Source organism: Indicator indicator, chromosome 3, assembly GCF_027791375.1.
Source record: "Indicator indicator isolate 239-I01 chromosome 3, UM_Iind_1.1, whole genome shotgun sequence".
NCBI classification, from domain to species: domain Eukaryota; kingdom Metazoa; phylum Chordata; class Aves; order Piciformes; family Indicatoridae; genus Indicator; species Indicator indicator.
The window spans coordinates 4,731,504-4,757,640 of NC_072012.1; the positions used below are offsets into that span (position 1 = coordinate 4,731,504).

General features: G+C 43.6%; 1 protein-coding gene across 5 annotated transcripts in view; it reads right to left on the bottom strand.

The window, feature by feature from the left end:
- Nucleotides 1–26,137, bottom strand: part of LRP6 (LDL receptor related protein 6) — a 127,064-nt gene that overhangs the window by 60,521 nt on the left and 40,406 nt on the right. For 4 of the 5 annotated variants that reach the window (XM_054399951.1, XM_054399950.1, XM_054399947.1 and 1 more), the window contains exons 1-3: nt 19,716–19,913; nt 5,239–5,435; nt 4,348–4,479 (exon numbers count right to left, since the gene is read on the bottom strand). In XM_054399951.1, the coding sequence (XP_054255926.1) occupies nt 4,348–4,479; nt 5,239–5,435; nt 19,716–19,909 (523 nt within the window). In that variant the 5' untranslated portion in view covers nt 19,910–19,913. Of the gene's footprint in view, nt 1–4,347; nt 4,480–5,238; nt 5,436–19,715; nt 19,914–26,137 lie in introns of those variants that run through there. The other variant, XM_054399948.1, reaches the window with a different exon arrangement.

Sequence of the window (26,137 nt, forward strand, 5' to 3'; positions counted from 1 at the left end):
CTTAACTTAAGATGTCTAAATATGGACAGAAAAGCTTTACTCCACTCTCTTATTTTTTTGAGAGCTTTAGCCTACTTTTCTTAAGCACTTTGAAAGCTGGGATTACAAGCTCACAGATGGTGCATTACATTAGTCCTGTAACTAATACTTTCCTCAAACAAGTCACTACTAAAAATCAAAATAATTTAAATCTATGTGCTAGCTGAAGTCAAGGGGAAGGGGAGAGAAGACGAAACAAGACAAGCGTGTGGATACATACAGTGGCTAAAAGTTCAGTGTCTAATGCCCTGCTAACCTTTACAATTAATTACATCCTCTCAATGGTATCCAGGACTTGGCCATTTGTAGGTTGCGGAGCTTGAAAACCATCGGTGATTGCTGAGGCCAGAAGAGCTGCACAGCCTCGGGAATTCATACATAAGAAGTGCTAGAAGTAGGACAGATATAAGGCATTCTCTGTATCCAAGAAATCAAGACTATTAATACATCCTCAACAGAATTACCACACATTTGACTAAAGTATTTCTTTCTTAAACGTCTTTCCCCGGTTATAAAGTCACTATCAGCACTGATAGAAGAATACCAAAAAGATTTTTTTCACCTAGATGAGCTCAACCTTAAACTACAAAAGGACATGCACATGCATTTAATTTTTTTTTTCTTTCCTTTTAAAGAAAGAAAATAATTAGGTTGTTAAATAAGCATCTTGATCTGTACACTCAAATCTGGATTGCGTACTTGTAGCAAACACAGGAAGTAAAATACAATAGAGGGACAGGCAGAAGCTGAGCACATGGACAGAGAGATCTTGGAGCAGTAATATAAATATTAACTCCAATGACAACCTCAGAAATTTTCTCATAAAAACAGCTGTCAAACAGATCATTTAAATGCAGCACTGCCAAACTCAGCACAGCAGTGCTTATAATGCTGGAAAAAAAAAAATCCCAGTACATCCTGCACAAGGGGACAAAAAATTCTGAAAAAGATTATGAAATGGGTAAAATCTCTCTGGCAGAAGCACCTGGGTGCTCAGACAGGACTCTTTGCTTCAGATCTTACTGACTAAGGGATGAAAACTGCTTCTTCTGCCTCTCTTTGAGGGTTTTTTTGAGGTTTTACAACTTTTCACCTAGGCAGTGGGGGAGTTGAGAGCTTGCTCCATGTCCACATCTCTGTTACTTAACTGTTTTGTTTTATAAGAGAAAGAGGAATTAAGACATGAACAACCTGCCAGTATAATCAGTTATTGAAAAACCAACTAATTTTATTCTCAGTTATCACCCTTCCCTGAAGCACTATGGAGAAGTGTTTCCACAAGAGGGGTGGAGTATTTTATCACAAGAATTGTTAAAACTCTTCTAAGGTGTGAGGGAAAAAAAAAATACAAAAACCCCAGAGAAACTAAAAACTGGGAGAACAGGGAGGCAGGAAAAGATTTCCTATAAACCAAAATTATTCAAAAATAGTAGGTTGTCATGGAAACTGCTGAGGGAGGGTCAGCTAGCCTCACCTTTGGCTGCAAGGATCATCTGTCAATGCCAAAGCACTGCAAACACCACCAACACACACTCAAAATCCACCCGTCACAATCTTTCCAGTTCAGGCTGATACCCTTAACAGCACAGCATGAAATTAAGTTTCTCCTCAAAGACAGCATGAAACAATTTGGTTTAGGAACCAGGCTGGGTGTAGTCCACTGCTAGGAGATAAAACCACCCTAAAAAAAAGAAAAACTTAGCCTCAGTTTTCACCTTTCTTCACCTATAAGTCACCCCTCCCTTCCTCCACAGTCACATTCATGTTCTAATTGCAAATAGAGATATAATCACTTCAGCAGAATAGATGCATACTGAAGTGATCCAAGGCAAAACTGCTCATTTCCCCAGGTTCTGCTCTGCTTTCAGAGCAGATACAGTACACAGGCAAGTATGAAAGGAAAAAGCACCCTGAGACACCAGAACCAACTCCCCCACCTCACACAGCTGGAAAAGAGGAAATAAATTTACTTCCCAAGAGTCACTGTGCAGCCTAAGAAAGAAAGTCAGCAGATGAATACATAGATTTACACCTCAAAATCTGCTTCGTGGCTACTCTTCCTCTGTTAACTCCCTTCCCTGAATCAGTAATTGCAGCCTTTGCAACTATGAGAAGAAATTCCAGTGCTTTTCCTTAAAGAGCTCTGGAAAGTTGTAGATCACTTGCAAGAGCCCTAAGTCTCCCACTCACACCTCCTCTTCAATGAGAGGAGTGAAAAAAGGTCAAAACTATCTCAGTGTTTTGGGGTAAGCTGGGCTCTATTTGCTGAACCTCAAGCTCCCTGATGCTCCTCTCAAAAGTTAGCTCTGCAGAGGATCATCAAAGTGAAACCAATGGATCTGATGCACAGTCAGAGCAGGCTGACCACCTGGATGATGTGCTAACTGGTTTTTAAGTTCAAGAAGCAGTGCTATGCATCACTCACTGAGCCAAATAAACACAGACTCAGGTTCGCTATCCCTGCCTCCCCACCCACCTCCCTTGAAAAGGGAGGAGAAAGACACAATAGCAGAAGGGTGTTTAAGAAGCTACTATAAATAAATGTTGTTGTATAAAGTGTTTTGCATACAGACAGACCAAGTGCTGGATAGAGGGGATTGATATACAAAGTTGCCGACAAAAGGGAAGCTCTCTTTGGTCAGCCAAAGACACTTTGTAGCTAACTGGGAACATGCAGTTTGGCTTCTCATGCTTCTCATGGCTTCTCATTCAGGAAGTGGGAGAAAAAGAGCAATAGTTTTAAATTTTGAGCCATAAAGGTGGGCTGAAAAAATGACCTGATGATTTTCAGTATCTCTGCACAAGAAGTCCTTTTTAGAACACCATTCCTCTACAGGCCTTTGGGAATTTACGTTGATACACTAGGAAGGTGCCAACCAGCATTCCAGCGCTGGGTGGTAGGTTGCCTCCATGAGGCCATGGAGCTGAACCTGAACAGTGAAGTGGGCACCTCTGTGCTACATTACCTGCTCCTTGGAACACGGCACACAGGGAATTTTCCTATTAGCAGCAATCCTCTCTCTTAATCACTCCAGGGCTTGTTCAAACCATTGACTTTATTCCTTCAGCCTCTGCTGCCTTACCTTTCTACATCTGCTTGACAAGTGACCAAACCTTCACCACTCCTCATCCCTACATTGCCTTGAGAAATGTGCCTGTACTAACAACTGCTTTAAGTATCTGCTGCCACAAAGGAGTTTTTCTGTGCCTATCAAGCATGAATTTGTGTCACATTCTGACTAAATATGACCAACCCATAGCAGTGTTATAAAAGCTTGCTTCTTGTGGTGGCAGAAATAGAAAAATACCCACCTTGTGCATGTATTAGTAAATTCTTACAAACAACCCTGCAAGGCTAAACTGGGAGTTGCTTTCTGAGTTTTTCACATAAAAGCAGCAATTTATTTCAACAAGATTCACAGACACACAAACAGCCACACAAAAATAATCAGCAGAGAGCATGAAATAAAATGAAATGAAGCAAAACACTGAACAGCAATTGAGAAGCCTAGAAGAATCTTGGAAATATAAAATGGCAATTTAATCAAAATTCTTTCTGCATCTACTTTACTTTGCCTCTTTACAGTAAGTCCTGCTGTATTTGCTTTTTCCTCCGTTTACCCTTGTCATAAGAGATGATCTGCATGTGACAGTGTTTATTTTCATCCTGCTAATGCACCATTTTGCAAGACCTATTACTTAAAAATGTAGCCATTTAACATCATATAACATTAGCCCACAATGAGACACTAAAACCAGTTTGGGGTAAATACTTGGAGCCCTACACCTCAGTCATATCTTAAGGCTAAAACACTTCTACCACCTCTAAAAAGATGCCATTCTTTTCAGTTCCTCGGTGCAGAGGTAGGTGCCTCACTTTCTGTATCTGAAATGAGATATTCCAGGTGTGTGTGTGCACAAGGTCATAAAAAAAAAAAGTGTTTACTCCTGTTAGCCAAATACTAATTCATGACTAATGATGTCATAAATATTTTAGAGACAACAGAGAAGGCAGGTTGTCATTTTCTCTAAGAAACAGTAGAGCTTCCCCCCCAGACTTGCAGGGAATTAGTGTTTGTAATCGAAGTGTTGTAACTGGAGGTAACCTGGACTTCAGCCATGAGGCTCCTTCCCTTTCTGAACAGCTGGGGGTATTTTCCAATCACTTTTATCTGCACTGCAAAAGCATGCACAATTTCACAGTCTGTCACCCTTAAGGTGCATGCTAGAGTGCAGCTACAAGCACCCCTTTCCCTCCAAAAGCTACTTTGTGCTTAAGCTACAAGAAATGTTAAAAACACAGCCTACCATCTTTGCAGGTCTTGCCATTCTCAAGAAGTTTCACACCAGTGGGACATGCACACTGATAAGAGGGCTTGGTAGGAGACATCAAACACAAGTGGGAGCAGCCACCATTATTAATTCCACATGGGTTTGTAGCTGTTAAACATAAATCACACAGATTAATGCTTCTGATAACGAATGACCTCATCTCATGTTAAGACACAAACGGTGTTTCAGTGGTTGAAGTGGTGGCAGCAGCAACACAGATTAAAGAAGGAAATGATAAACACAGAACAAGGAAAAATTAATTCCAAGTGTGGAGTAGTGGGGTACTTATACAGTACCAAAGTGCATGGATGTTAAACGTTTCCTCTCTTGGGGAAGTGGCGCTCAGCTCTAAACTAGAGCTTTGTTTCAGCTCTCCCCAAGCTATTCAGCACCTTGGTGCTGAATGCAGAGCAGGTTGTATAAATAAAAACAAAATGCAAACATAGTAAATCCACACAATGGGTAAGACAGTGGTTATTACACAGAGCTGGTTGTGCTTAATATCACATGCCAAATTAATATTACTTTCCATTCAAAAACTACCACTTGAAAAAAACCCAAAGATGTTATGCTGCCTAAAGTTATGGCACACCAAAAAGAAACTGAATGCAACAACAAGATAAATGTGGCAGGCTGGAAAGAAGCAAGAAATATTTTTTTCCCTTTAAAAAACAAAACAAAACAACACAGAGAATAGTTGGGGTTTGCTTTGGGTCTTTTCCCAATCTCTGCACTGGAAAAAACTGCATCATGACGTGAGTGAAGCCACCCACTGCCATACAGAAAGACTAATTAAGATTTTTTTTTTTTTTTTTTTTGCAAATCAGTTCCAACTCGCAGTTAAAAAAAGAAAGCAAGACAGCTTACCATTTGGCTGCCTCTTCTGGCTGAAAGCATGGATATCCATGGGAGAGAAGATGTTGGAATGTACTTCACGCAGGTCCTCCCCGGAGTACTTGCTGCAGGCCAAGATGGAGTGCGTGTTCCAGTCAGTCCAGTACAACGTGTCCCCAAAGAGCGTCAGAGCAAAGGGATGTGGAAGGGAGCCTTTAACCACTGCTTGCCTAACAGGGGAGAGAGAAAGGGAAGAAAATGAACACCCCAACACAACTCATGCTAAGTTTCATGGTGTATAGCAGTGCTGGGCAGAACTTTCCCTTCAGTTACAGGGAAAAAATAGAGCACACCTACTTTGGGGAATAGCACAGGAGTCCTATTTCCAGGCTGCCTCCTGACACCAGGGTGGCCAAGAGATGCAGACTGGAAATCCTTACCTAGGTCTGTGGCTTTTCCTGAGCACCCTTTTAACACTCAGCACCTATGGGGTCTCTATGTCACCACATGCAAGAGAGGAGAACACCAGCTGATGTTATGCAAGCCTGATTGCTACCTGCTGATTTACGATCTCCATCAGCCTCAGCAGATTTCAAACTGAGACAGCATTTAGTCAACTAGCAGCCCATCCATCTCTTCCAGGGTCACTCTTTTGAACCATCAGAAAAATGCTCTAGTGGCAAAACGTTCCACTATAAAGACATCCTTCAGGTGACTTTTTGTGATTCATTCCTATGACAATTATGAAGCTGTTGTCTTTATTCTAAGCAGTGCCATTAAAGGGAGTTCTGCTGATCTGCTGGCATGGTAATGGTCCCTGCTCTGAGCAAACTGGGTCACCGCCTGTCTGCAGGTTCATACACAAAATTAAAGAGTAGACCCATGTATTTTATGTATATATACAAACACATGCTCATTAGCCATGACAAAAATGCAGCACACATTGCTGAAGACAGTTTTTCCAGGTTCTTGTGATGTAGAAACTAATTATCTGTAGCCAGGTTCCTCAGAACTGGATTAAGTAGCTTAGTTTTTAAGCTTACTTTACTGAGAATCATAAAAAATACTTAGGGTAGAAAGGATGCTGAAGGTCAGCTGGACCAACACCCTGTTCAGAGCAGGGCCCCACACAAGTACCACAGACACAAGCACCTCTTCCTACCTCGTTGCTCCTCACCTGTGTGGGTGCACAACCATCCCCATCTACACAAGCTCCCGCTGAACAGCAGCAATCACCACCCCTCTCTCAGACTAAAAGTGTAAGGGATGGATACACAACACTACTGCTCCTTCAGGTATAGCATATGCTGTGATCACCAGCCTCCTAATTTTCTCCTTGCAGGGATGGGTCTGTGTATTTACTGAGAAAACACAACCACACTGTGTGCATCACTTCTGCAAAGAATCTGGGAACTGAAGTAGTTCAGAAGAGGACAAACCCACTCTTATTTCCTAAATATTTTCTGTTAAAATATAACAAAAGAGTATATTAAAGCAAGACACTTGAAGGTGTCTTCCGCCAACGATTTTAAGTACAAAGAGACTGCAGTCATCACTGCTCTTTCACCTTAGCTTCTTCAACAAGATGCTTTTCTCTTTAAAGATTCTATTTTTCCCTTCTCCCAAGCAAAACACATACAATCCCTTACTTGTCACTCCACTGTTCTGATTCTACACCAAACAAAAATTTCTACTTCTTGATATTTTACACTCCAAAGTAGGACATGTTATCTCCTCTTTCTTATCTCTGTCTGGAGTCAGGTATATATTTGCTTCTAATTAAATGCAACAGCTAAGCATCTTCCAAAAGCCTGTTGTAATATAATTTACAGCTGAAACCTACCAACCAAAGAGTGAAGGCAGAATTACACAATATGCTGCTGTATTCTAATCAGGTAAACATTTTTACCATCCCCACCCCCACCCCTTTGCCTTCAAATTTGATAATTTTACTTCATAGCAGGGTTGAAGACTAAGTCTTTATGACAAATTCTGACATTTGTCCTATGGGACAGAAGCAACAGAGGTCCAAAGCCTTCACAATAACCAAACATGCACCAAAGGCAGCATTCCCATGCACAAGGGAAACCACATTTCTCTGAAGCCTTCCATCTGCAATTCACTTCAAAAACCCCCAAAAGCAACAAACCAAACCAAAATCACCAGAGAGTTTTCAAATGCCATAATGCTCACTGCCCCTGGTAGGAATAACTTTAGAGTACAATAAGCACTGTGACATGCCCAACTTCCAGGCAACCATCCATTCCTAGCACAAGGTGAACCCATATTTAAAACAGACTCATCTTGAGAGATTCAGAAGCACTTCATCTGACTGCACTTTCAGCCACAGCCTTGACACAGCAGTCAGGTTGTGCTAAATGAGCTGCCGCAGCCTAAGGGCAGTCAGGGGGGCTGGAAAGCCAAGGTGATAAATTAAAACAACAGGGAAAGGAAGGGGAGAAGGAGCAATAAATGTCCTTCTGATGACTGCCAGGAAGCAGTGATGCTTTAGCATGATCTGTGTTAGGAACTGCAGGGCTCTGATTTTTGCAAGTGAAAAGAGAAGTCCCTGATTCTGCTTTGTCTGATTGTCATCTCCAAGGGATCAGAGAATCACCTGGGGTGGAAGGGACCTCTAAAGGTCATCTAGTCCAACCCCCCCGCAATGAGCTGGGACATCCTCAACTAGATCAGGTCTCTCAGAGCCCTGTCGAGCCTCACCTTGAATATCTCCAGGGATGGGGCCTCAACCACCTCTCTGGGCAACCTGTCCCAGTGCTCAACCAACCTCATGCTAAAGAACTTTTTCAATACTCCCATGTGAATGAAGGGGACAAGAACGTCACCCATGGCACCCAACTGCTGGAGAGGGTTGACAGAGCAGGTGCTTCCCACCTACATTGTGTTTCAGAAGCACCTACAATGGGTCAGGAAGAAGCCAGGGCCACACGTTCCTGGCCTCACTAATAAAGCCACCAACCTGAGCACCAGTACTGTGCTGCAGGTGTAATTGGACTGACAACCTGACAGCTTCTTGGTTGCAACCACCTTCAGCCTGTGCATTAGCAGCCCAGGCTTGACTGGAACAAGAAATAGGACAGCAGAAAGCACCACTTCCTATTACCCTTAACTAAGCTCTTCAGTTCCTTCAAACTGCTGTACTCATAGCATTGGTCTTGTTAAAAGGAGGTGATGAGCAAGTGAGAGATGAGGATGAGTCGTTATGTTATGGGTGCAGGAGACATCTCCAGGGCTTCAGGAACATGCAAACTGGCTACATCTGAGAAGGCAATAAGCACACACCAACCTGAGCCAGCCAGATAAGCACATAAATCTGCCTTTAAAATCTTGATGGCAACTGGGATTTAAAATACCCCCATCTCTGTGCTCTTCAGTTAGCTGGGAAGGAAATGAAGAAGGGGACAGCAGAGAAGGAAGGTAGGGAGAGAAAAAGAGAGGGAAAACAAGCAGTTTCCAGAGGAATTGAATTCCATCTCTGCTGCGTATCATTATTTTCTCAATAGAATTCTTAATGGTATCATGCTGGTGGATCAGAGATGCAATTACAATAAACATTTATCATAGAGGAGAATTGTGTAGTGCCTGAAGAAAACACAGATCCAGTTTCAATCCATCCACCTTTGTTCCATTCTTACGCTGTTAAAAAGGCCTGGGAACTACTTTGTGAAGAGATAGGCAACAAATAATACACAAATTAAAGCAGGCACTAGAAGAGGAGCTACTGATGTCTGAAATGGAATAGCCACAAGAAAATCCACAGACAATCTAGCAAGTTTTATATTAACAAGGATAAAAAGCTCCTGCTTCAGGATAAAATGCATTTCAGACAAAGATTAAAGTGCTTGAAATGCAAATTTATCAGCAAAAGGAGAATAAAGCACATCAATTTTGATGTCACAGCCTTTACCACAACCAGGATTTCCTCAGTTGGCCTTTATTTTTACAAATCTAGATCACAGAATCCTAAAATGGCTTAAGTTAGAAGGAACCTCAGAGCTCATCTCCTCCAACCTCCCCACCATGGGCAGGGACACCTCTCAACTAGGCTTGGCTGCTCGAGATCTCATCCAACCTGGCCTTCAACACCCCCAAGCAGGAGGCAGCCACAGCCTCCCTGGGCAGCCTGTTCCAGAGTCTCACCACCCTCCTGCTGAAGAACTTCTTCCTCAGCTCCAGTCTAAGCCTGCTCTGCCTCAGCTTCAAACCATTCCCCCTTGTCCTGTCTCTAGACAGCCTCAGGAAGAGTCCCTCTGCAGCCTTCCTGGAGGATCCCTTCAGGTACTGGAAGTTCCCCCCAGAGTCTTCTCTTCTCCAGGCTGAACACCCCCAGTTCCCTCAGCCTATCCTCCCAGCAGAGCTGCTCCAGCCCTTGCATCATCTTTGTGGCCTCCTCTGGACTCACTCCAGCAGCTCTGTGTCCTTCTTCTGCTGGGGACACCACAACTGGAGGCAGGATTGGAGGGGGGTCTGAGCAGAGCAGAGTCAAGGGGCAGAATCCCCTCTCTTGCCCTGCTGCCCACACTCCTCTGGCTGCAGCCCAGCACACAGCTGCCTTCTGGGCTGCATGAGGGCACTGCTGGCTCCTGGGGAGCTTCTCAGCAACCAACACCCCCAAGTCTCTTTCTTCAGAGCTACTCTTAACGCACTAAGCAACCAGCCTGGATTTGTGCCTGGGATTGGCCCACTCGGCGGCAAAACCTTGCACTTGGACTTGTTAAACCTCATGCAGTTGCCACTGGCCCACTTCTCAAGCCTGTCAAGATCCTTCTGGATGGATCCCTGCCCTCACCAAGTCCACCTCAAGTGAGTCAGGTGAGTCCACTGTCAGCTATGAAATGTAAGAATTCTTCCCAGCAAAAGCAAGGCACCAAAAATCCATGTAATAGAAATGTAAAATATCATTAGAATTATGATTTTTTTTCCTCCTTAGAATTTTAACAGCTAATGTTTTCTATCCAAGCATAACAACATTTCTGCACAGAAATGAACAGGCACACACTTCCCATTAACCAAATCCCTTCTATTCTGACTGCAGTTCTGTTGTCCAGCTTCAAAAACTGAGCAGAATATCTGAAGAAAACATGGGGTGCTTGAGACATCTTGGCCTGTACATCTCTAAAATGTTAACATTCCAGCTTCACAGTAGCTAAACTCCTTTCAGGTGACTTCTAAGGCTGCCTGTGCTCAGTCTCCAGGGCAAGGTTCTAGAATTTTCATGTTCGTATTTCAATCCATTTCTCCATGTTCCCCTGGAGGATCCTGTGTCTACTCGCAGCTCCCATTCAATCAGACACTGGAAACAAAAATAACAATAAACCTACTGCTGTACCAGGCTTTGCAATCCCATGTCAAATACAATTGTGAGAACTAAGGAAAAAAGCAAGTAGTTCATGAGTATTTTCGACGCTCAAGAGCGAACAGAAGAGAATAAACCTGTATTAAAGCTCTCTCTTATGCCTTTAAACTCCAGACAGCCAAAAGAAGGGTAAGTATCACAGTATATCAGAGGTTGGAAGGAACCTCAAGAGATGATCAGGTACAATGCCCCTGCCAGAACAGGATCACTCCACAAACCCCCTGGGCAACCTGTTCCAGTGCTCTGTCACCCTCACTGCAAAGAAGTTTCTCCTCATGTTGAGCTAAAATCTTCTATGTTCAAGTTTGAACCCATTGTTCCTTGGCTTATCACTGTGAACCACCAAAAAGAGCCTGGCCCCCTCCACTTGACACCCACCCCTCAGATATTTATAGACATTGATCAGATTCCCTCTCAGTCTTCTCTTCTCCAGACTAAACAGCCCCAGGGCTCTCAGTCTCTCTCCACAGGGGAGATGCTCAAGTTCCCTAAGCATCCTTGTGGCTCTCCATTGGATTCTCCCCAGCAGGTCTCTGTCTCTCTTGAACTGGGGAGCCCAAAACTGGACACAGTATTCCAGGTGTGGTCTCCCCAGGGCAGAGTAGAGAAGTAGAAGAAGTTCCTTAGACCTGATGGACACACCTTTCCTGATGCACCCCAGGATCCCACTGGCTCTCTTGGCCACAAGAGCACATTGCTGTCCCAAGCAGAACTTGCTGTCCACCAGCACTCCAAGGTCTTTCTCTGTGGAGCTGCTCTCCAGTAGGGCAGCCTCTAACCTGTCCTGGTGCCTGTTGTTATTCCTCCCCAGATGTAGCACACATGATGTAAAGACACATGATGGAAATGAAGGGTTAAACCAACCAGTTAGTGAGACCCTGCACATGGACAACTCAGTCACACAGCCTGAGGACAGAGCAGTGCCTGGCCCATGCTGAGCACTATGGACAGGCTCACAGCAGTAACGTTTTCTAGCAGTGGGACAAGTTCTGTAGTGGGATGAACATCCACAGCTTGAGCCAGAGATGATCAACCACCATGCCAAATGGGTTTGTTCAGAAAGCATACAAGTGCCTGGTGTTTGCTTGATCATTTCCACTACTCTGAGATGCCTTCATTTTGTAGAGCTAACCCAATTCTCCAGCAGCAAGGTACAGAGGCACAATTACACAGAAAATGGAAATGAACTTACAGAGTCTACATAAATCACCCACTGCATTTACTGCCCAAGGGTCTCTCTTTCTAGAGCCTAAGGAACAAATGTGTCTTCCTGCTTTTCAGGACAGGAAGAAAACTTCCAGCTCCTCAGGGAGTTAGTCAAGAGGACCCCTGGGAAATGGTCCTCAGGGACAAGGGAGTAGGGCTGGCAGATCTTTAAGGATGCTTTCCACAGAGCACAAGAGCTCTTGATCCCCAGGGCTTAAGAATCCAGGCAAAGAAGGGAAGAGACCACCATGGCTGTGTAGGGCGAGACCTGCTGGCCAAAACAGAAAGCAAGAGGGAGCTACACAGACAGTGGAAGCAAGGACAGGTAACCCAGGAGGAACATAGGAACCCGACCTGGTTCTGTAGGGATGAGGTCAGGAAGGCCAAGGCACAGCTGGAGCTGAACTTGGCAAGGGATGCAAAGAATAACAAGAGCTTTTACAGGTTCATCTCCAGATGACTTAATGCCTGAACATTCAAGAGATCCCAAGAATTACACAGCTTTGACTTGTGGCAATTGGAAATACCAGCAAGTGACTGAAGCACTTAGAGCACAAATTCCAAACACCATCAAATGAAGCAGGGTGAAAGACCAAGAGACACACCAACGATGCCCCAAGGAGGGCAGGTACCTCCAGCTCCCTCAGAGGCTTCCAGGTTTCCTCTCCTGCTAACCTAACAAAAACATTTGTAAGCAAATGGAAAACCAAGCTGGATTTTTACCAAGAATGTTTGTTCAAAATATTTGTTAGAATTCCAGCCTGCTTCTAATTACCTGAGAAAAATAAACAGGAAACATGGCTTGTGGGATAGCATAATGTCTGTTAAAGCCAAATTATTTTCTTTTCTGCCACAATTGCCACGTTCCCAGAAAGTGTATTTAACATCTAACAGGTCTGGCAATGACATTTCAATTCCACCTTCAATGAAAGTCTGATCGAGTCAATCAGAAGTAAAAGCAGGGCTGAGAAATGAAGTCACTCTCTGGGTCATTTTTCAGGCAAATACCACCCTGACAGGCAGTGTAGATGAAAAGCCTCTGGAAAGAGGGGAGGAGGCTGGGAAGCCAGCAGGGAGACACAGGATGGGGTTTAGGATGACGCAGAGAGGTCTGTGTGCTTCCTAACCCAAGCTGTTCTTCCTTTGCTTTCAGCTGGGATCCTGCACTGATGCTGCATTTGCTCTCTCAGGTTGTGGAAGCAGTACTGATGAGCTGTTCCACTGAGCCACCTGGGCTAATGGCCCTGTGCTACAGATTTCTATTTAAAGACTACCAACATGCAGAAAGGTGAGCCCTGGTGTCTGGTTATATACACAGTGCATGTCCTTCACATACAGCCCAACACAGAGCTTTGAAGCTCCACCTTTCCACCATTTTATTTCAGAAACACCTTGGGGAAGAACCAAGAAATTCACCCTAGCTCTGTGTCCAAATAAGCTAATTAATTCTGCTTAGGCAGGCTTCTCCAGCAGTTTTAATTAGAGTAGTACTCATCTTCTGCACTGGTCTGTAATGTGTCGCTGAGGATTTTCACCACAGCCTAGTGCCTCTCTTCACTGCTTGAGGGTATTTACCATTTTTACCTCACAGCAATATACACAAAGCTATACAGAGAGCACAGGATTTTATCCCTTCCACATAATGTCATTTACTGTGTGCATTACATGCATAGAATGAAAACAGCAACCCTTCCAGATGCAGAGACATGGTATTTTTAGTGTTTCATCAAACCTGCAACTAATCATCTGGCAGACAGACATGAATTGATGCTTGAAAACAGAAACTGGGGGAAAAAAAAAAAATCAATGCTTGAGTGCAAACTTAAGACATTCACCTCCTTGCAAGCTCTTCCCAGCTTTCTGACAGTTGCTGAAAGTATGTTTTCTTACCCTCAAAACCCATCTCATTAGCACAAACACTTCCTGAGGGACCTTGTAAGTGCATTTCCCTTCAGCCAGTAATGTGTTAACTTATTAATTAGAACTGCTGCTGCAGGGTAAAGGAAGAGAAAATTAATTCAAGAGCTGCCTTAGCAGGCCAACCTATCTCGGGTACTCTACTCACAGGAGAGCTGTCTGCAATTCAGTTTTGTTTAATTAGTCCCACAAAAAGCAACTGCTCGCTCTGATAAGAGTGGGGCGAGAGCTGCAGAAAACAAAACCATCTCTTCTGTGCACCAATTTCAGTGTTTAATTATTGCATTCTGACATGAAAATTCTCTTCGCTCCTTTCTCTGGCTGGCAAACCAAGGGCATTAGTCATCAACTTCTGTGCTCTTCCCCTGGATTCTAACGAGCCCATGGCAGCAGTAGCTAGGGTTAATAAATCCCAGGGCTAGCAGGTAACGACAACACATCATCCCTGCAAAAATCTGCTGGAGATGTTTCCTCAGGAATGTGTGACTCTGCCACATATTTACTGAGAGCTACTGCCAGTGCTGTCATGCTGCTTGCTAGTTTTGATGTGGAGGCTCAGGACCTCCAAAAAGAGCTTACCATGGTCCTGTCCAAAAAGGTGACCCAAAAAAACCAAAAAAAACCCAAAACAATTAAAGAAGCAATTAAAAAGCAAGGCCTCCTTTGTTTCTCCCCCTGTATGTTCCTCCCACCTGCCTGCTGTACTTGTGCAAGCAAGAAGCGAAGCATCCATGCATATCAATGTCCTCCTCTGACATACAAATGTTTAAATTTTAATTCTTGTGTAGTGCCAGGTGTAGAGATGTGATAGTCAGCCTTACAGGAATAAAAATACAAAAGGAGTTAGAGATTTCTTAGAGAATTAGAAACATGCCAAGAATGTTCCCCTTTCATTCATTCCAAATTTTAGAACACTGAGTTCTGAATCTCAGCACTTTCATACTGTCAGTGACACTAATTAAAATCTTTTCCTATTTACATTGTATTCTCTCTCACCATCCAAATCACAAAAGCACTCTTCTTTGAACTGCCTGAAATTCCTTCTTGATATAAAGATGTTAGTTCCTGCTAAATACTTCTCACTTCCCCCAAAGCAATTAAAACTTGTGTCATCCCGCTTTGAATGAAGCTTTTACAACCACATTTATCTGCTACAGGCTCTTTCCCACCTCATGTTATGCAACACTAAAAGATTCGAGACAGGTCAAACCTTACTCATCTGCTTCCTTTGCTGAAAGTTACCAAAATTATTCAGATTCAGAACATCACATTTTTATGAACCATAGAATCACCAAGGCTGGAAATGAGTCCAACCATAACCCAATTCCCATAATCACTAAACTATTTCCTGAAGCACCACACCTACAGCATCTTGAATATCTCCAGGGATGGAGACTCCACCACCTCCCTGGGCATGCCTGTCTTCGAATAACTCAGCTGCATTTTTCACTTCTCCAATAAGCTCCAGCTTCCAGGAGCATAGTCTCCCAAACATGCTGACAGCAGGTAAACCAGCAGAAAAACTCTGCAAGAATAAGGAACATCCCTGGTTTAATCAGGACAAACGTAGATAACAAGAAAAATAAACTTACTTTTGAAATATAAAAGAGCAGTTAGAAAAATGGTGTAAATACTAATAATAATCCATAAAGATGCTGAAGGGAGTGGAACATCTCCCTGTGAGGCCAGGCTGAGGGAGCTGGGGCTCTGCAGCTTGGAGCAGAGGAGCCTGAGGGGTGCCCTCATTCCTGGGGATAAAGATGTGCAGGGCAGTGTGGGGAGGATGGAGCCAGGCTCTGCTCAGGGGTGTCCAAGGACAGGACAAGGGGGGCAAGCTGGAGCAGAGGAAGTGCTACTGGAACAGAAGGGAAAACTTTTTCCCTGTGAGGATGCCAGAGCCCTGGAGCAGGCTGTCCAGAGAGGTTGTGGACTCTCCTTCTCTGAAGACAATACAAGCCCACCTGGATGTGTTCCTGTGTGACCTGCCCTAGGTGACCCTGCTCTTGCAGGAGGGCTGAACTGGACAACCTCTGGAGGTTCCTTCCAACCCCTTCCATTCTGTGATTCTGTGAAGACTAGCAGTTTCTAAATAAGCCAAAACGTCTGTTTAAATTTGGATTACGCATTATTATCCAATATGATATATACATGATCTTGCCTTCCCCCATTCTTGACTCTTAAGGAAAATTACTCTACTCTAAAGGTGGCCCTGATCAAAGGGGATGCTAAAAGGTGGGAACAGTTGGCTAATCCTTGTGGCCAAGAAGGTCAATGGTATCCTTGGGGCACCTTATGAAGAGTATGTCCAGCAGATTGAGGGAGGTTCTCCTCGCCCTCTAACTCTGTCCTAGTGAGGCCTCACCTGGAATAATGCATCCAGTTCTGGGCTTCCCCAGTTCAAGACGGACAGGGATATAATGGAGAAGAGTTCAATGGAGGGCTACAAGGATGATTAAGGGACTGGAGCACTGCCCTCTTAGGAGAGGCTGAGAGACATGGGGCTATTTAGTCTGGAGAGGAGAAGACTGAGAGGGGTTTTATAAATATCTGAGGGCTGGGTGTCAAGAGGGAGGGGACAGGCTCTGCTCACTTGCACCCTGGGATAGGACAAGGGGCAATGGATAGAAACTCCAGCACAGGAGGTTCCACCTCAACATGAGGAGGAACTTCTTTGCTGTGAGGGTTATGGAGCACTGGAACAGGCTGCCCAGAGAGGTTGTGGAGTCTCCTTCTCTGGAGACTTTCAAGCCCCATCTGGATGCATTTCTGTGCGACCTGCGCTAGACTCTATGGTCCTGCTCTGGCAGGGGTATTGCACTTTGATCTCCAGAGGTCCCTTCCAACCCCTAACATCCTGTGTTCACACATCATCACCTTTGCACAGGGAAGAAAGGCTATTTGATCACTCTAGCTGTGTCTGTACAGTTTCTATTTCCTTCGACTCCACAATCCAACACTTCTCGTAAGTCTTGGCCAAACATTCAGGAAAGCAGAGACCACAAAGACATTTTTACTTTTGCTTTTTACAACTTTGCCTTAACAACTGGCTGGCTCTGAGGATGCGAGCAACTCTAAACCCCTGAATTCAACCCAGCTGAAATAAGCTGCCTGGGAACACGTTTGTTGAGATGCCAGACCCAGAAAGAGTGCACAAGGGACATAGACAGGAGGAAGGGATAATGCTGGGTGAAGGAATCTAAGGAGCCACGGGATGGAAAGAACAAGGAAGGAAAAAAAGGAGGCATGTGCATGCACATAGCAGGTGTGCACAGGAACTCACAGAAAGAAGCCAGAGACACTGCTGCTGGAGCAGAGGCAGAACTGCAAATCTCTCTAAGGCCACATGTTATTCACAGAAAAATCTCAGTAGTTTTGGTTTGGGGTTTTTTTTGGGGGGTGGAGGAATGGTTGTTGTGGGGGGTTTTGGGGTGGGCAAAGACTAGGAGAAAAGACTGAATAAAGGCTTTGCGGAGTTTGGTTTTGGCTGGTTGATTTTTTTTTTCCACTTTAGAGGAAGCTCTCAAGGTTGTTTGTTTGTGGTTTTTTGGTTTTGTTTGTTTGTTTTGGGGTTTTTTCTCCTTTGTCTGCAGCATTAGAAATTATCTTTTCTTTTTAAGTGTTAGAAAATCAGTTATTGAAAAAGATGGATAAAATAATCAAGAGCCAAAAACAAGAAGTACAGCTGTAAGATACATTGATAAAAGTGAATTTACTGAATAGCTGACAGTATTTAACCAGAAAATCACTTTAGGCTCACCAAAAAAAAAAAAAAAAAAAAAAAAAAAAAAAAAAAAATCTTCAGACAAGCAGAGGCTATGAGGTTACAGCAGAGGAAAAAAAACCAACACATAAAATCCCACTATAGAACAGCTCAACTTCTGCAATTCTTTCCTTTTTCCCTCCGTCCTGATGATGTAATTGCAGAGAATAGAAAACCAAAATAAAAATGCCTGGACACAGATGTTGACTATTTTCTGAAGCTTCAGAACTTTCGCACATGCCTAGGGAAAAACAGGTGCTGTTAGAAGTGCTGTTTGCCTCTGAGTGCTCAAGGGAAGTCATATGTGCTTTCCTCTCTAAGAATGATTTCCCTTTCTCCCCTTCAAATGGTAACATTTAGCCTCCTGACATATTTTTGATACATTTCAGTATGTTTAAAAATTAAGCCCAACAACTTTAAAGGATTACACTTGGTGAGTTTGTTTGTTTGCTTTTATTAATATGCAAGAAAGAATTAGCAGACCTAAAAATCTAAATTTCTTGTCTATACAGGTCTTTATTACAAGTTTTACCAATTACAGAGAATTTGCTCTGGAACGAATGAGGTAACTGCTGGGACCCAGGTGACTTCACTTCTGTGTCAGGAGACAGCTGTTAGAGGCAGCACTTTGCATTCAGACAACACTGATCAGCCCCTCATACTAAGGAAGACCAGCCCCTTCACAGCCTCATCTCCAGAAGGCATCACTTCCAGGTTAGCTAAAGGCAGACCAGGGAATAAACACCATGAAAATAAAAACAAAGTACCCAAACTGCAACACTGCTTTGCAACACAGCACCAGTAAGGCAAGAACTGCAAAGAATGGGGAGCAGTTTGAAGCTGAGGGAGAGTAGATTTGGAGTGGAACTTAGGAAGAAGTTCTTCAGTAAGAGGGTGGTAAAACTCTGGAATAGACTGTCCAGGAAGGCTGTGGATGCCTCCCCTCCCTGGAGGTAATTCCAAGGCCAGGCTGGATGAGGTCTAGTTGAGCGGGTCTCAGCAGAGGATCAAGGGGCAGAATCCCCTCTCTTGCCCTGCTGCCCACACTCCTCTGGCTGCAGCCCAGCACACAGCTGCCTTCTGGGCTGCATGAGGGCACTGCTGGCTCCTGGGGAGCTTCTCAGCAACCCCAGTCCTCTTTCTTCAGAGCTACTCTAAACTCACTCTGTACCCAGCCTGGATTTGTGCCTGGGATTGGCCTGACACAGATATAGATATCCATTATCTCCAACTTTTGAATTAACAATGCTAGTTATAATATTTATATCCAACTCTTATTGCTTCCTGTGAACAAACAGGGAGAATTTAAGAGCAAAATGACCTAACCTTCCAAAGCAGTGTTACAAGAAACTGCAGTTCAAAAGAAATATCCCAGGAAGACAGTGGACATGTTTCATGTGTGCCATGTTCCTACTCACAAGCCCACACAAAACATCTGTCTTGTCAATATGATCAATTTCTTTATGCTAAATTAACATTGATGGTGAAAGATAAGACAAGTCCCCAAGAAGGTAGAATGAAGAGCAGAAGAAAAAAATATGTCATTCTGATAAACCAGCTGAAGCATCACAAATGCTGGCAAAGAATAACCTCAAAAGAATCATATCTCTATAGGAAACATTTGGCACAAGTAACTGTGTGTGCAAACAGTACTTGTCAAAGCTATCTTGTTAAATGAAGAGGGTCTACAGCTCAGTTAGTGATAAAACCTTCTGCACAAAGTACCAGTTATATCCTTCATGAAGGAGTAGCCATGACTGGATCAAAAAGAATTACATCCTTGCTATAATACCATTACAGAAAAACAATAATTTCAACACAGTTCTCTGTAAAGTCTGTTTTCCACTCATTTCCCACCCTCCAGACTGATGAAACTGAAACACTACTATATGATGATCCACTTTTTTTCAGATTCTTTCCTTCATTTCTGAACACCACAGCCACAGAGCACTGAAGACCTGTTGAAAAGGGACAATTTTGCTATGTACTCTTACACAGTTAAGAGCAGGAGTCAAGGATTTCTTTATGGGACTGGTTCTGAGAAAAGACTTAGTGGGAGGTACAGGATATCCAAAAGAGGAGCACATGTTCACCTTCATGGTGGGGATGGGTAGAAGTTTCCCATTGCAGTAGTTTGCTGACCAGTTTGTGAGTGCTAACATGCCAATTCCCAGCCACACACGTCACAACATTGCTTAAGCAACACCTAAGAAAAGCAGCAAATCATACACATCAAATAAATCTTCTTACCTATGACTTCCATCCAGATTTGACTTGTGGATGAAATTCAGTTTAGCATCTGCCCAGTAAAGCTTCTGTTCCTCATAATCCAGAGTCAGTCCATTTGGCCAATATATGTCTGTGTTAACTATAACGGAGCGGCTTGAACCGTCCATCCCAGCACGTTCTATCTTTGGCACTTCTCCCCAGTCTGTCCAATACATGAACCTAAAAGCAGAAATAAACAAAACAAAAGTTTAAAACATTTAAATCTACAGCTTTGTAATATTGCCTAGAACTTTCACAAAGGCCCTCTGCTCTGCAGAGACAGTGTCTGTGGGGTTCTAATCTACAGGGCAACAGACACGCATGTCAACCACAACAGCACCAAGTTACTTAGCAAAATGCTGAAGAAAAATGACTTCAGACAGACCCACAGCACTAGAGCAGGTCACACATCCATGTGTGTTATTCATTCCTTGAGTCCAGTGAGGAAGTTGAGAATAACCAATGGATCTTGACAATAATTTGAGAACTCAACAGAGACCAGTGAAGAGAGATTGCAGACTGTCAGTAAAGCACAACAGCTTCTTTAGCCTGGCTCAGAGCACTGGGGAGAGGGGGGAACTAAAAAGGAAGGGCTGTGGACTTACAGTAGACACAGCAGTTACAGGCAAGGCAGGGAAATGGATTTGATGGCAGACCCATTCTTGCCCTTTTTCTCCAGAAAAATTCAGACAGGCAGCTAAGCCAACATGTTTAGGAGCACAGTTTGCAACCAGTGATGAGGAAAACCACTCCCTTAAAAATGTGAAGATAGGGGAAGCAAGTTTAAAACATGTTAGCATACACAGGCACTTGTTTAGACATTGCTTAGCAGCTAGTGGGGGAGGGATGTTATCTAGTTGCTTAAAAATAAGCCTGAGGTGAAGCAAAGCAAACCACTTCATTATGGCTGGAAACTAGCAGGGGTTAAGAATATTTGTCCTTTTTCTGCAGGTGGTAGAAAATGGATTTACTTTTGTAGGTTCTTAACAGAATGCATAACTAAACAGGACTAACATATAATATAAACAGATCAGAAAGGGCATCCATGGGCCTTGCTCTATTTTGTTGTTGCAGCTGGGACAGACAAGAACACTACTGTCCTAAATTGCTTCTCATAACTTCATGACATCTGCCAGTATACCTGCCTGTAGCTGTGCTCCTTAACCTCGCTCAGTCCAAACAATCTAGATAAGGAAAGAACTGAAACCTTTAAACTAACTCAGCACATCACACAACCACATCATGGCACTGTATGGTGCCCACATGTGCAGAGGCATGGCCACCCATCATTTAAGGAAAAACAAATTTGAAACACATTAAGAAAATTTTGCAGATGAAGTTATTCTTGGCAAAGATTTATTTGCTTTTCTTATTTGGAAAAGTCAGGAAATTCCATGTCTACAGTGTATTTGTTTTAATGCACAGCTGAATCTGTGCCAGAAATGCAGCTGATCAACACAAATATATATAGAATCCTAGAAGGGCTCAGGTTGGAACAGACCTCTAGAGGTCATCTATTCTAACCTCCCCACCATAGGCAGGGACACCTCTCAACAATCAAGGCCTCATCCAACCTGGTCTTCAACACCCCCAGGCAGGAGGCAGCCACAGCCTCCCTGGGCAGCCTATTCCAGAGTCTCACCACCCTGGTATTGAAGAACTTCATCCTAAGATCCAGTCTAACCCTACTTTCCCTCAGCTTCAAACCATTCCCCCTTCTCCTGTCTCTAGACACCCTCAGACACCCTGCCTCCTTCCTGTAGAATGCCTTCAGGTACTGGAAGGCAGCTCTAAAGTCTTCTCCAGGCTGAACACCCCCAGCTCCCTCAGCCTGTCCTCACAGCAGAGCTGCTCCAGCCCTTGCATGATCTTTGTGGCCCTCCTCTGGACTCACTCCAGCAGCTCTGTGTCCTTCTTCTGCTGGGGACACCAGAACTGGAGGCACTGTTGGAGGTGGGGTCTCAGCAGAGCAGAGTCAATGTGCAGAAGTTCTTGCCCTGCTGCCCACACTCCTCTGGATGCAGCCCAGCACACAGTTTGCGTTCTGGACAAAAGCACTCTGCACTACGCAGCTGGACCTTCAGGTATTTGAATTGTCCCAAATTAAAAGGTTTTGCCCCAGGAAAAGCCAAAGAAGCAAACAGCTTTTCTTGGCTCCGTTCTGTGCAATGAACAAATGTAGCTCTTTTTTTCCTTAAAAATGTAGCTCTTTTTTCCTTAAAAAGTCATGAAGTCCAGGCAGAATATCCCCATACACAGGAAAAAAGCTTGCGGAGTACAAAATGCCCAGACTAAACACTCTAATTTAGCAGAGATTTCTGACAGTATGCACAGAGGGAGAGAAATTCATCGCCAGCACCCATCAGCTTTGCAACTTTCTGATCCATACCGCTCCCTAACACCGATGCAGATCCTTTCAGCCCTCCTCTCCTGCACCAAACTAGGCTCCTGCCAGGAATGTCATTAAAACACCAGCCCCCATTGAGATGCATGCAACTGTTTCACTCATTGAACAGAGATACCCCACACGACATAGCTGATTTTAAGGCAGTTAATTGGGACACCTCACAGGGCAGGCAATCGTTTACCTTCCTGAACATTATTCAGTGGGAAGAACAGCTGCTTAATTGGGACAGCCAATTATTTGGTGAGGCCCTTCACAGTGAATGCTCCAACTTTTGCAATTATGCTGGTTTCAGCCCCTAAGAACCTCTGAGCTCTACAGGGACCCAAATAGCCGCCAAACTTCAGAGCTCACAAAGGTTTCAGAAGTGCAGCAACCCCTGTGGAGCTAATCAGCTCTGCAGTGGTCCTAGTGAGCTTACAGCCTCTCCAGCTCCAGCAGTGGCAGGACTGGCATTCACCTAATGAAGAAACACAAAGTGAAATGATAGGCACTGGAGTAGCTCAGGAAAATGACGCACAACAAATGTGTCTGGCTATTAAAAACAGCTCTTGGCTCGAGAAGAAGAAATGTTCATGGCCTTTTAGGAGTTTAAGGCAAGACATTCAAATCAAGTGATCTTTCAGTTACCAGAAACTTCTCGGGGTGGGTTCACAGAGGGATGGAAACTGGAATGCAGAAGGAAATAAAGTATTGAAAGATGCAGCAGATAGGTTTTCAACTACGGAGACTAAAAATTACACAGGGATGTTTCAGTACAAAGTTTCTCAGTCGAACACAAATCTAGAAAAGCTTTTCAGTCCTCCATGAGAAGCAAAAAATGCACATAAATTTAGAGATAATTCTTCATAAAAGAGAGGAAGAAATATCCCTTTGGGATGCAATCAAGATAAACATGAGAGAAAAGATATTCTTAGCTAGCTGAGAACTCTGCTCTCTTGCAGCAGCTTGTCTCTGTGAATCAGTAAGCATGGACATTGCTTCAATGTCACTTTCAGAGGTGCTCTGCAGTAATTTCTCACGTTACCATTCACTGCACTCAAGAGCATTTGTTTGTGAAGTAACTCACCCTACACACAGCTTGCCAGCTGCCTCCACGACATCACTCTTGCATTCCCAAGGAGCATGTAAGGAACCAGTATGAAGTAGTGAGCTACTAGCATCCTAACACACAATCTCCTTGTCTTAAACTTACTGGTTTTAGGAGCCCACAGGTTCCCAGTGAAGCTGCAGTTTCTCCTATCAGCTAGGCACAGCTGGCTGGGAACCACCTGTCAGAAATACTGTTAAATACACCAGACCAAAACAAACCAAGATTTCAAAAGCATTCACAGCCTAGCAAAAGCGTTCATAGTCTAGCAAACGACTCATCAATCCAGATGTGCTTGACAAGCAAGCAAGCACCAGTGGACCAAGCTGCACCTTTTTGGCTCCCCCCATCCCCTGTATCCTGGTGAAGGCTGCAAGACTGGCAGGATTCCACAGGTGCTTGCAACTCAGTTATTCCATTTCACAGCCCCAGATTATTACTGCTCAGACCATCAAAACTAGACACGAGCCTGCCCAGTGGCTGTAACACAATGACCTGTAAGAGACATCCAACTCATTCCACCACTGCTGCTAGCAAAGCAGTAACCTTGTGAAGAAACAAAGGGCAGTAACCATCACCTACTTCAGCCTCCACAGCCAATCAGCCAAGGATGCTAAAAGAGAGATAAATCAATGGGCAAAATTCTCTATCTATGCATGTCTACTATACACCAGAAAAAAAGTGTTCTGGTACCTTAAGACATACAACTTTTTCCTCAGTAGATTCTATGCTGGTTTCCTCAAGAGTAAGGTATCCTGGTGATAGAAGTTCTCTGCAAATAACTGCATTTATCCTAGGACATTAGGTAGTATACTAATTAGGCAAAGACCCACCTGTAAGCCAGTATGGCAATGTGAGGATTTTCCTTTTAGAGTTGACTTTACTCCCCTATTCAGATCTTATCTAGCAGGAGAAAGAAAATTATCATCAGACCTTCCCCTTTCTTGGAATTAATTTCTAAAACCAGGGATAAATTCAAACACTTAAGTTTTTGTAAAGAAGAAAACCAGTTATGAAATGACCAGATGCTGATGCTTTCTTTCTAGCTCAGAATCAACAACGAAACCAGGATGACGTTTTGGAGATGGTTTTCACAAGCCCTGAAAACAATACCTGAGCAACAACACTGAAAGCCCTTCAGGAGAAATCAGCATGGAAGCACAAACTTTCACAACATTCTCATTTCCTAACCAGAAACAAGCATCTTGCTACGCAGGATGATCTCTTGGCCATTGTGCTGTCTGTTCTCAGGTATTCTGGCTGAAAGAATAAGCTGGGAAATTTGACAAGAAAAACACTGCTGAGAGATTGTTTTTCATTTTCACTCAGACATTTCCGAGAGGCCATAGGAAGGGAGATTTGACTTCAGTGTCAAACACCCACTGCTGCACTGCAGAGTCACAGGCATATGGTTGTCCTCTTGGTCACAGATCCCAAGGAAAAAGTGAAAGAGGTTCATTAAAAACCAAGGAGCAGCTTTTTTTTTGCTGAATGCTCACAAAGGCACGATTCCAATTGTTGGAGCATGTGGAAAGGTCTCTTACTCCTTGAACTTGTAAATTAACCTTTACTACCTCAGACACAAAAAGGTCTAACAACATGCCTTCCACAGTTAGCAAACAGAAGCCATTTTCTGGTTTCTCCCAGAGCAAGCAGGAAATAAAGCTTGTCAGAACTTAGAAGCATTTTAAAACAGTATTTGGAATAAAAATGTTCCCAGTTTAAGCCAAATAAATATAGGATTACAGAGAGGAGAAACTGATTCCATTTAACACCATCCCTAGACCCCAGCGGAGTCCAAGATGGAAGCAAGAGGCAGATGTTCTTTAAAAAGCCTCAGCCTGCCCTTTACACAGGAATCACTCCAGGAGTAATACACCAGAGCCTGTGGTAATACACTAGACCCTGTGAAGTTCAGCCAGCTTTTTAGTGGCAGGTAAGCCAACAGAAAGCTAAAACCTAAGTTAATGTAACAGGAGATAAACACATTACCAAAGGAAAATTCTTGCCTTCCAACCTACCTGGGTTCCCCACCTATAACAAGAGGATAGCAGAGAAAAGCAAACCAGCTGTTGGTTTTGACAGACTTTCAAAAGACTGTGAAACAAAAAACCTCAACAACTCTTTCCTCAAGAGGCCAGGAAAGAAGTTGAGCTAAGACTATGGACTGCCACTGGGTAGCTCTTCAGGGCTGAGAAGTCTCACAGAGCTCTGCCCTGGCTCGAACTGTAGTTGCTCAGCATTGCCCTGCAGAAGTCCAGGTAGACAGAACCACCTCTTTTAAACAGCTCTTACAAGCTGCAGATCTATACACTTGTAAACTGAACAAAATGTTGAAAGTATAAAGGAACATTTAGGTACAATAAACCTAAAAGTGGTGGAGAGCAGTGAAAAAACTATGGCATCCCTGCTCACCATCTTCCCCAGATGAAATATAAGTTCTTTGGACAATGCAAAATAATCTGCTTCTTCACAGCGACTGAAAAATACAAACATCTGTACTGCAAGCATTTAGTTTGTAAATAAGAAGTTGTAATTCAGTAATTTCAAAGAGCCCTTGCCTGAAACTAAGCAAATCAGGTACTTGAAAGATCTTTTCAGTTCAGTCATAATCAAACTTGCTTCTTACCTTTCAATAAAAAACTGGGGGAATTCTTCTCCTTATTGCCCTATACATCCTGAACACAGGAAGTGGAGAAAGGTTTTCCCTATACTTGTATCTTAAATTGAAGCCCCAGGAACACACCCTCTGCATGGCAAGAGAGAGGCTCATACATCCCAACTGTGCCACCGAGCGAGTGAGGGCAAGAAGGAGAAATCTGCCATTTGCCAAGCTGGGCTGTTTCTTACAAGCAAACATCTTCTGGGCCCCTTGATTTAAGAAAGATGTTGAGATGCTCCAATGTGTCC